The following is an 11,361-nucleotide window of genomic DNA, read 5'->3' on the forward strand; positions in this document are numbered from 1 at the left end:
TGGCTGAGTCGTCCCCCACCCATCACCTCGAATCCGCGCGTGGTAGCGCCTAGTGACTACCTCTTATCAGGGTTTTGAGTCAATCATGGATGGCCCCGCCCCAAGCGCTGCAGAAGCCGCCGACGATTGGCTCTCATGCCTGTCAAGTCGTCTCGCGGAAAAGCGTGTAACACCATCACAAATTCCAATACATTTGATTGGCTCATCCTACGATGAAGCCCTGGCCCGGTTTGAGAAAACAGGTTTCAAAGAGCGCTCAGCAGCCTTCAAGCCAAAAACCAAAACCCGTTAATGTCAAGTTGATTCTGACTCATAGTGACCCTATAGGACAGAGTAGAACTGCCCCATAAGGTTTCCAAGGCTCTAATTTTTTTTTTAATCTTTACAGAAGCAGATTGCCACATTTTTCTCCAGAGGAGTGGCTGATGAGTTTGAACCACTGATCTTTCATTAGCAGGCAAGCACTTAACCATTGCACCACCAGCAGCTTCCAGTTGTATTTATTGATAAAAGAAAAATTTCAATAGAGTCAGGGACTTGACGGCCAGAATTCTCCAAATCCTAGGCTGGAAGAGTGCAGTCTTCTCCAGTACTCCCATTTTACAGATGTGAATAGTCGAGGCTTACAAAGGGTATGACACAAAGCCTGGGGGCAGATCTGGAACCCGAAAGTGGTTACTTCATTCTGAGCCAGGCTGCGCAAGTCACAGAGCCCCACTGGCCGAGCTCAGCGCCACAACGCGCTGTGCCAGGAAGACTTTATTCTGCGCCTCCTTGAGTAAAAACAGGTGGAAGTGAGACACATCTTCCCTCCCTCATGTCCCTTTCCATATTCTCCAGGAGCTTTCCCAGGTACCCAGCCTGCCTCACCGTCTCTATCTGGCGCTTGAGCTCAGAGATGAGGCGCCCATATGAGTTGGCCACGGACACTGTATATGCCATGAGGATGCTGCAGGAGACAAGGAATAGAAGCCACATCCAAAACACTCTTAGAATGTCTTCAGTGTCTGGCTCCGTAGACACCAGGGATCTAGGGCCTCAGCTCCTCTTCCCTTGGACCCAGTAGTCCAGGCCCCCAGCCCTCTCCTCACTCAGACCGGGAGTCTAGGCCCCCAGCTTCTTCCTCCAGCAGACTCAGGAGTTTGAGTCTCCTCCTCCCTCGGATGCAGGTGGCATGGCCCTCAAATCACACACAAACTTACAACCCAGGAATCCGGGCCCCCCTCACCTGGAGAACAGCAGAAGGGGCACAGCAAAGGCCTGGGTCCCCAGGAAGAAGAGAAAGTTCTGAGCGGCCCGAGGGAGGCCATAAATAGACTCAGGGATCTGGGCCCAGATGGATGGCTGTCCCTGGAATGGACCACACAGCTTGGAGGGCGGGATCCTGAAGTCAGAGATGGGTAGACTTAAGTAGGGCCAGGAGTCAGAGTCCTGAATGAGGGTGGAGGGAGGGATCGAGAGGCGGACTCCTCTCACACTTACAGGAAGATGCTATAAAGCACGGGAACAGCGGAGACGGCCAGAGCCAGGAGGAGGATCAGGGAGAAAAAAAAATTCGCCACGGAGGCCCGGAAGGTGCGGGAAGCCGGGGAGCAGGTGGAGAAAAGGTAGAACTGATGAAGGAAGGTGGGGAAGGAGGAGACTTGTGACACTGAGTCTGAGCCCCAGCCCCTCCTCCCTCAGACCCAGGAGTCCTGACCCCTCTTCATTCAGGACCCAGAAGTCCAGTCCCCAGTCCCCTTTCCCCCAACACATCCAGGAATCCAGGTCCCCACCTCCCTACCCCCATCACAACCAGGAGTCCAGTCCCCAGCCCCCTCCTTTCGCAGACCCAGGACTCTGGACCCCAAGCCCCTCCTGCCTCAGATGCAAGACTCTGGGCCCCCACCCCCCTCATCCCTCAGACCCAGGACTCCGGGCCCCTATGGCCTCCTCCCTCAGACCCTGAAGTCCTGGCCCCCAGTTCCCTCATCCCTTGGACCCAGGAGTCAGGGATCCAAGCCCCCTCCTCCCTCGGACCCAGGAGTCCAGGCCCCCAACTCCTCCTCAAGACCTGATAGTCTGGGTCCTCAGCCCCCTCGTCCTCCAGAACCTTGGAGCAATGTCCCTCAGTCCCTTCATCTCCCTGACCCCAGTAGTCCAGGTCCCCAATACCTCCCCCCTCAGAACCCCGCGTCTTCCCCACTCCGCACCTTTTTCAGATAGAAAAGTAGCAGGAACTTGGCCGTGTTGAGCAGGGGCAGTAAAGGGCAGAAAAAACTCCCCACCCAGACCACTGTCTGCGCATAGATCAGCTCCAGCACCTCGCCGACCACCTGGAACTCCAGGGTACCGGCCACACGACCCAGCGCCCCGGGACAGAAGCCACAGAGCAGCCTGAGAGGCGGGGCCGGGCCGAGTCAGGGGCGTGTCGGCCCGGGGTTTCTCCACCTCACCCGTCCAGCCCACCAATCGGAAGAGAGCATATCCAAGGGAGGGCGGAGCTTTCAATATCCCACGTGGAGGGAGCGAAGAGGTGTGTTTAGAGGACAGGGGCTGGGGACAACGCCCGCCAGATGGCCTTAGGGGTGGAATTGGAGGGGGCGGGACCTGAGGACTCAGGCCCAGGAAACCAAGCCGTCAGGGTCGTAGCTATAGAAAAAAGATGGTGGGGCGGGGCTTATCCTATTAGGGGCGGAGCCACCGCTAAAAGGCTCTCACTTTCGAGGAAACTGGATGAGTAGCGTGACTGCCAAGCCGGTCAGCAGATCAAAAAGCAGGAGTTTGTACATCTCCTGCCCCAGCCGGGTCTCCCAGCACTGAGGAAGGAAGAAAACGGGTTAGAAAGACCTCAGGACCCATGCATGCGGATTTCCAAATCGCAAGCCGATAAGATCCTATCAATATTTCCTCTGTGGGCGTCCAGTTTTCTCAAACATCCATACCCCTGTCCTCAGGGGGGTGTTCCAGCCCCCTAGCCCTTCTCTGGACCCACTCAGCTCCTTCTTCCTTCGGGGACCTAGGATCTCCAGCCACAGGCCCGTTCTGCCTCAGGACCTAAGAGTCCGGGACCCCAGGCCCCACTTCCTTCAGACCCGGAGGTCCAGGGCCCCCTCCTCTCTCATACCCAGGAGTCTGGGTTCCCTGTCCTTCTTACCGGAAGTTCTTTGTAATTGTAGCCACAGGCTTTGCAATCCTCAGCCTCGGCATTGCCCCCGCAAGTGATCTGATACCAGAGAGAGATGAGCAGGACCAGGAGAGAGAAAAGGCGGAGAAACACAGTCCTGGCAGGGGAAGGGAGGAAGGGAGTTAGCATTGACCAGTACTCACCACCTGCTAGATCCTCCTCCGTGGAACGTGCTCACGATTCTCCCCATTTCAGAGATGAAGAAATTGAGGCTCAGTGACAAAGTCAGGATGAATCTAGATCTCCCTGGATCCCTGTCTTCGGGATTTCTGTGTCTTGTCTCTCAGAATCAACATCCCTCCAGCCAGCTCCCCAACCACCAATCCCTAGCCTGGAAGGCTGGAACCTGAGCAGGATTAAAACGATCTGGCGGCTTCGGGTGTAGCCCTCCAGCGAGGCAATGAACGTGAACACGGGTGGCAGCACGAAGTTGAATACGGCAATGAAGATGGATGGAAGGTAATCCACCAGCAGCTTTAGCAGTGGCGTCTGCTGGACAAAGGAATTCTCCTGGGAGAGAAGGTGGACCAACGGAAGATCATCTGGGCTTCTGGGGGTGGCCCATAAGACCCATGCTTAAAATACTCCTCCAGCTTCGTCTTCATTCGGGCCCCCGAAATCTGGTTCCAACCTCCCCCCTCCCTCTACCCCTCCTCTTCTAAGTTTCCAGGAATCCTAGACTTCAGTCCCCTCCTCCCTTCGACAGGCAGGTCCAGGGCCTCCAACCTCTTCACCTCCAAGACCTTTCGCACCTGCAGCTCCACGGTGTACTCCGTAGCCCAGTAAATTCCACAGAGGGCTGCACCCAGAAGCGCAATCACCAGCAGGTTGAGCAGCCCCCGCACCAACCACACCCTGGCTTGCTGACCCAGGGTCCGCGCTGCAGCCTGGTGCCGCACCACTGCCTCCTCCAGCTCCACCTGAGGCCAGAAGAGACTTCCTCTTCGGCTCCATTCCCGCAGGCCCGGCCACTGGTTTTGAGTCCTGCCTTAACTTGAACTGACCCCAGCCCAGCCCCTCTAAAGAGGTCCCTGTTCCATCCCTTCCAGGGCTTCCAAGGCTACAACACAGTTCTGCTGGCCCCGCGCCAAGCACCCCCACCACATCCAAGTCCGCCCCTCATCGGCCCCGCCCAGCACTTCAGATGGGCCCAGAGGTCCAGTTCTATTTTATGTAGCCCCGTCCCCTTTGTGGCCACGCCCATCTGTTTGACCAAAAATGATTTAGGCCACTCCCCTTCAGGCTGCTTTTTCCAGTACACTTCCACCTCAAGCATCTGAGATTTTCTAGAAGAAAGTCCCTCTCAGCATCTCACTCAACCCCCATCTCTGATTTAAGCCCTGTTCTAGTTCAGCCCCGCCCCATCCCTCCCTATCTAGACACGCCCACTAGTCGTAGGAACCACCTCCTAAGAGCACCTGCAACTCGTAGCAGATGACACGCTGGCGCAGCCGCACGTGGACATCGCCACAGAGGCCGAAGTTCCAGGCCGAGAACACGCGATGGCTGTAGCTCGTCAGAGTCCCCGACTCGGCCAACAACGTCTGTTTCATGCCGGACACTGAGCTGAAAGAGGGGAGAGCCAGGAGGCCCAGTGTGGACAGGATCACCTATCTCATGGGGCAACCAGGGAAAATGAGCCCAGAGCCGTAGTGGTGGAACAGTTAAGCACTCCACCACTACCCTAGAGGTCAGCAGCTGGAACCTACCCAGGGGCTCCCAAGGAGACGGACCTGGTGATCTGCTTCTGTAAAGATTACAGCCTAGGAAAACCCTAAGGAGCAGTTCTACTCTGTCCTATAGGGTGCTATTAGTCCCACTCGAAGGCACCTAACAAGACTCTTGACATCTGTCGAGCTGCCACCTAGTGGAGAACAGCTCAAAGAGGCAGAGACACAGTGTCTTCGGAGACAAAGACCAAGAGAGACAGAGACAGACCCAGAGGAGAAGGGACACCCCAAAAGAGAGAGGCAAAAACCTAGAAGACAGAGACTGAGCTCCAGACAGAAGGGAAACTGGGACCCAAAGTGAGAGAGATGGAGACTGGAGGGAGGACAGAGACTCTGGGGGGGGGGGGAGACTGAGGAGTGGGGGGAGAGACAGACCCAGAGAGAGGGGGATGGAGACTCAGACAGAAGGGGACACAGACCCAGAAAGAGGGGGACAGACTCAGAGAGAGGGGAACAGACCACCAGAAAGAGAGGGACAGAGACCCAGAGAGAGGGAGATAGAGACCCAGAGAGAGGGGTACAGAGACTCAGAGAGAGCGGGACAGACCCCCAGAAAGAGAGGGACAGAGACCCAGAGAGAGGGAGATAGAGACCCAGAGAGAGGGGTACAGAGACTCAGAGAGAGGGGGACAGACCCCCAGAGAGAGGGGGAGAGACTCCCAGAGAGAAGAGGATAGAGACCCAGAGTGAGGGGGGACAGAGAGCCAGAGAGAAAGGGGTAGAGATCCAAAGAATGAGGGGTTGTAAGACTGGGGTGGGGGTGGGGGTGGGGAGAGATCAGAGAAAGGGACAGAAACAGAGAGATGCGGGCAAAGAGACTCCATCTCCTGGCCCATCTTTCACCTGGACAGCTTCAGTGGCCTCCCATGCGGTTTCCTTGCTTCCATCACCCTTGCTCTCTTAGAATCCATTCTCTGTTCTCAAGTCAGTGGAACCTTCTTAAAATGCAAATCAGATGGCATTCCGTTTAAAACCTGCTCCGCAGCATCTCCTTGCTCCTAATGCCTATGCTCCTTACTAGCATGGCCGGCCAGAGCCTGTCTGAGGTGGCCTCCCACTTACCTGTCTGAACTCAATTCCTGTCCCTCCTCCTCCTCATACTGGCCTTTCCTTTCCTAGAACACCCCAATATTGTTTCTACCACAGGGCCTTTGCACCTGCAGTTTCCTCTGTCCAGAAAGCTAGTGGCTTGCCTATTCACCTGGCTGGCTCCCTCATATCTTTCAGGTCTTGGTCTCCAACCAGGCCGCCTCCTCAGAGAGGCCTTTACTGTCCACTCCAACGAGTGAGGGTCGCTGCCCATTATTCTCTCTCACAGGGGTAGGTAAATTACGGCCCACAGTCCAAATCCAGTCCAATGCCTGTTTTTGTAAATAAGGTTTCACTGGAACACAGTCACACCAGTTGGCTTACATATTGTCTATGGCTGTATTTGTGCAACAATGACAGAGTTGAGTAGTTGGCACACAATGCTGAAAAAACTTACCACCTGGCCCTTTACAGAAATTATGTAATTAATTTGCTTGCTTATTTGTTGAATATCTTATCACCCCACTAAACTGTAAGCTACAGGAGGGAGAAACTTCCCATCTGGCATCCCTAGAATCTAACCCGTTGCTGTCCAGTTGATTTTGATTCCTGGCGACCCCATGTGTTACAGAGTAGAACTCCGTTCCGTAGGGTTTTCTTGGCTTTACAGCAGCAGATAGCCAGGACTTTCTTCTGTGGCATTGCTGGTGGGTTCAAACTACCAACCTTTAGGTTAGGAGTCGAGCACAAACCATTTGCACCACCCAGGGACCCACCCCCTAGCCTCTAGCAGTTAAACATTTTAATATTGATTTTGACTGAAACAGAGAGAAAGGGGCCGCAGAGCAAAGCTCAAGACTCTTGGAGAGGAAGCTCTACCACCACCTCTCCCTCCCCTCCGATCCAGGGTTGCATGCGGGGTGTCACTGACCGGTGCAGGATGAGCAGCAGGCTGAGGAGGCCAGTGACAAAGAGTGAGCACAGGTAGGTGACCGCCAGGCGTGGGCGGGGCGGGTAGAATCCATAGAAGAGAGGTGACCATTCTAGATAACCCTGGGGAGGAAAGGCAAAGAGGGGTCGCCGTAGGGCTGAGGCTGGGTGGAGAGGGGGCCAGGAAGCTGGGCCATCAGGCTGTAGGGGTCATGGTTCGAGATCCAGCTCCTCGAGGGCACCTGGGCTCAGAGATGGGTGGGGAACCTTCCTGGGATTCCTGCACGCACCGCTCCCGAGAGCAAGTTGAAGAGCTGGGTGGGGAAAGTAACCAGCCCCTGGAGGGTCGGGTTGTAGAAGCCGCAAGGTGAGGAGGTATCAGGGTTGGGGGGCCCCGGGGGGGTCCCTTCCAACCAGGTGGGCAGCAGCGTCATGCAGGCATTCAGTACAGCAGCCATCACGTTGAGAAATAGCAGAAAGCGCAGCAGGGAGAAGTAGGACTCGGTGCCGGCCCCGAACTGGCCTGAAGGGGGAAGCAGAGATAAGCCTCCGGTTATCAGGCTACGGCCCCGCCCCTTCCCTCTGCCCCTCCTCCCCGCCTGCTCCAGGCTCCGCCTCTCTCCCCCGCCTCTCCTCCCCGCGGCTCCAAGGCTGCCCCTCCTCCTTGCCCCTCCTACCCTCGGGCTTCAAGACTCCCCCTCCCCCCTGCTGCTAGGCCCCGGGCCTCCTCCAGGCGGGCCTGCTCCCCAGGCTGGTTCCCAGCATTCCAGCCTCAACCCCACCTTACCCCCGATCCTCTTCAGCGTCCACGCCCAGGGCTGCAGGGTATGCCAACCTTCCCCCATCTTCTCCCTGGACCTCCGAAGCCTCCGGGCCCAGTGTGCCGCCCTGGACCCCGAGTTATGGGCCACTTCGTTCCCAGTGTGGCTCTTCCTGGAAGGGAAATGGAGTAAGAGACAGGCAATGGAGGGCTTGCCAGTTGCCTGTTGAGTCAGTTCAGATTCATGGTGAACCCATGTGTGGCAGAGTAGAACGGTGGTCCATGTGATTTTCAATGGCTAGTTTTTCAGAAGAAGATCGCCAGGCCTTTCTTCAGAGGCTCCTCCGGGTGACTCGAGCCTCCAACTTTTTGGTTAGCAGCGGAGAGAGTAAACTATTTGCACCACACAGGGAGTCCTATGAAGGGCTTAGCAGCCCCAAACTGGAAGCAACCCAAATGCAGAACCAACCCAACAATAGCACCAGAGAAGTGAGCTGTAGTATGTTCATCACATGGACTACCGTAAAGCAACAAAAAGGAATAAACCTAATGTTAACCATAAGGAGCCCTAGTGGCACAATGGTTAAGCACTCAGCTGCTAAACAAAAGTTGCCATTCAAACTCACCCAGCGGCCCACAGGTGAAAAACCTGGCCATCTGCTTCTGTAACCTGTTGTCATGAGTTGATTTCGACTCATAGCGACCCTATAGGACTGAGTAGAACTGCCCCGTAGAGTTTCTAAGGCTGTAAATTTTTGTGGGTGCAGACTGCCACAGTTTTCTGCCTTGGAGCAGCTGGTGGGTTCGAACCAGTGACCTTTTGGTTAGCAGCCCAGTGCTTTAACCACTGCACCACCAGGGCCCCTTTCCGTAAAGATTACAGGCCAGAAAACCCTATGTAGCAGTTCTGCTCCGTAACACATGGGATCGCTATGAGTGGGAATGGACTCTATAACACACAAGAACAACCATAAGAAGCCAAGCACCAAAGAATAAATACTACACGATTCCATTTACTTAAAGTTCCCAAAAAAGCACAATGAGACGCTATCCTTTAGGGATGCATGTTGTTGTCGTTAGGTGCCGTCAAGTCAATTCCAACTATGGCGACCCGACGTGACAGAAGAGAACTCCCCCATAGGATTTTCTAGGCTGTAATCTTTACAAGATAGCCAGGTCTTTCTCCCATGAAGCCTCTGGGTGGGTTCAAACCATTGACCTTTGAGTAGCAGCAGAGTGCTTAACTGTGCGCCACCAGGGCTCCTTTAGGAATGCATATCAGGAGATAAAGGTATAAAGAAAAACAAGGAAGTGATGATTCCAAAAGTCAGGGGAAGGGTTGCCTTGTGGGAGAAGGGAGGTGACAGGGAAGGGCACCTGGGCTGCTGCAATGTTTTGTCTCTTGCCTTAGGGTTTACCTGGGTGCTCACTTTATAAATATTCTTTAAAGCTGTATATCCTTGTCTCATGCATTTTCTGTAGGCAAATGTGTTAAAAAAAAAAAAAAAGAAAGAAAGAAATAGAAGAAGGAAGGAGGGAGAAAAGAAAGAAGAAAGGAAGAGAGGGAGGAAAGAAGCAGGAAAGAAAGGAGGTGGGGAGGAAGGAAAGAAGAAAGGAAGAGAGGAACAAAGGGAGGAAGGAAGGAAGAAAAGCTTGGCTTCATATTGTGCTGTTGTGATCTTAAAATGCATAATAATTTTTTAACAAGAGGCCTGGCATTTTCATTTTTCACTGGGCCCCGTAAATTACGTAGGGGAGAGAGGAAAGAAGTAAAACAGAGAGTGACAGGCTATGAAAAGGAGAGGAGGCAGAGATAAAGACATAAAACAGGAAAAAATAACAGATTTCCAACACAGAGAGAGAAACAGGGAGAGACAGAGACAGCGAGCCGGAGACAGGTTTGGATGCAGATGTGAGATGACAGAGACAAGACCCTGGTAGAGAGAGAGAAGAGTCAGGGACCCAGAGAAGTATCGACAAAAGCATGGAAGTTAAGACACTAAGAGAGATACTTGGAGAGGAGGAAGATAGAAGGCAGAGTAAGAAGCCAGGACATGAGAGAAATGGCCCCACCTCAGGGCCCCTGGGGTCTGAGCAGGAAGTATGTCTCACCTGTGTGCCCGTCTGGCCTGCATGGGCCAGGGCAGCTCCCGGGAGGGGCGAGGGTCCTGCAGCAGCTCCTTTTGGGTGGCTTCCACAAAGGCCTGGATGCTCCCTCCTTCATCCTCATCCTGCTCCTCCAGTGCCCCCCAAGGCAGCACTCCAGGGCCTCGGTACCTGAGGGTGGCAGCGCTGGGGAGCTCGTTCAGCACAGAGGACAGGGACGGGCCTGGAGGAGGGCAGGGGGGTGAGAGGACCCACTCGAGTCCCCTCCTCCCTCAGACCCAGAAGTCCTGGCCCCTCCTCCCTCAGTTCTGCTCAGCCCCCTCCTCCCTCAGACCTAGGAGTCTCAAAAGCCCGACGAACTTCCTCAAGAGCCCAAGTGTGGATTCCCCAGCCCCTCTGAGCCCAGGGCTGAGAAATTCAGCCCTTAACTTCCTTTTCTCTTATTCTGGAGTCCTGGCCCCCTGCCTCTCGCACTCCTCAGACACCCCTGCGTTCCAGCCTTTAGCCCTCTCCTTCTTCAAGACCCGAGTCTGGGTCTCCAGATTCCTCCTCCCCCAGAACTCCAGGCCTCTGTTCTTCTCCTCCCCCAGGACTTCCGCCCAGTCTGAGGATTACTCCACCAGGGGTGGATCTGAACCCCACTCGCTCCCCTACCTGGTCTGGCCTCCCGGGGTGCCAGCCACTCCCTAGAGGCGCCCCCCGTGTCAGATCCCCAGGTCAGGCTCTCTTCCATGGCCCCTGGGCTCGTCTGTTGCCGTCTCTAGTGGCCACCAGGGCGGGGACTGCCCCAGGTAAGGGAGGGGCCTGGGCTAGGTCTGTACCTGGCCACCAGGTGGCCCAGAGGCAAGGCTGTACAGGTTCCATAAACTCTGGGCCATGGTTCAGAAACACCTCCTGGGAACTGAAGTCCCCGGTGACACCCTGAGCTGGCAGCTTGGCTCGTTGCCGTCGAGTAGATTCTGACTCTTAGCAACTGTTATGGATTGAATTATATCCCCAAAAGTATGTGTTGTACATCCTAACCTCCATGCCTTTAGGATGGCTATGAGTTGGAATCCATTGATTTGGTTTTTGGTTTGCATGCTTGTGGTTATAATTCTATTTGGAATGGGTTATCTTTGTTATGTTAATAAGGCAGGATAAGAGTACAGCTTATCTTCAGTCAGTCTCTTTTGGGATATAAAAGAGATTACACAAGTGAGAGAAGGAGAGATGGGGGGAGATGCCAAGCCACATGAAGATTGCTCAGGAGCAGATGCTTAGAAGAGACAAGGACCTTCTCCCAGAGCTAAGAGAAAACATTACCCTAGAGCTGGCACCCTGAATTCAGGCTTCTAGACTCCTAAATTGTGAGAAAATAAATGTTAAAGCCATCCACTTGTATTTCTGTTATAGCAGCACTAGATAACTAAGACAGAGACCCTACGGACAGGGTAGAACAGCCCCATAGGATTTCCAAGGCTGTAATCTTTAATCTTTACTGAAGCAGACGGCCATTTTTCTCCTGAGGAGCAGTTGGTGGCTTTGAACTGCCCACCTTTTGGTTAGCATCTGAGCTTTTAACCACTGTGCCACCAGGGCTCCTTAGCTTCATTTCAGGATGCTAGAATTCTGCAGCATCAGGCTCATCGGTTCATACC

General features: G+C 54.3%; 1 protein-coding gene across 2 annotated transcripts; it reads right to left on the bottom strand.

Annotated features, from left to right (window-relative positions):
- Nucleotides 1-95: 95 nt before the first annotated feature.
- Nucleotides 96-11,292, bottom strand: TMC4 (transmembrane channel like 4). 2 transcript variants are annotated; one of them, XM_064293299.1, is made up of 15 exons: nt 10,376-11,292; nt 9,728-9,944; nt 7,643-7,788; nt 7,146-7,378; nt 6,857-6,978; nt 4,585-4,732; nt 3,919-4,086; nt 3,513-3,676; nt 3,137-3,263; nt 2,701-2,798; nt 2,193-2,376; nt 1,483-1,613; nt 1,229-1,384; nt 871-949; nt 96-773 (listed from the first exon to the last, which is right to left on the bottom strand). In XM_064293299.1, exons 1-15 carry the CDS (start codon nt 10,452-10,454, stop codon nt 705-707), a joined length of 2,121 nt encoding a protein of 706 aa, XP_064149369.1. In that variant the 5' UTR covers nt 10,455-11,292; the 3' UTR covers nt 96-704. The 2 variants fall into 2 exon arrangements, with proteins under 2 accessions (XP_064149369.1, XP_064149368.1); XM_064293298.1 differs by having other exon boundaries at nt 96-949.
- Between the last annotated feature and the right edge of the window lie 69 nt (nt 11,293-11,361).

The sequence above is a fragment of the Loxodonta africana genome, chromosome 11 (genome assembly GCF_030014295.1).
Source record: "Loxodonta africana isolate mLoxAfr1 chromosome 11, mLoxAfr1.hap2, whole genome shotgun sequence".
In the NCBI taxonomy this organism is placed as follows: domain Eukaryota; kingdom Metazoa; phylum Chordata; class Mammalia; order Proboscidea; family Elephantidae; genus Loxodonta; species Loxodonta africana.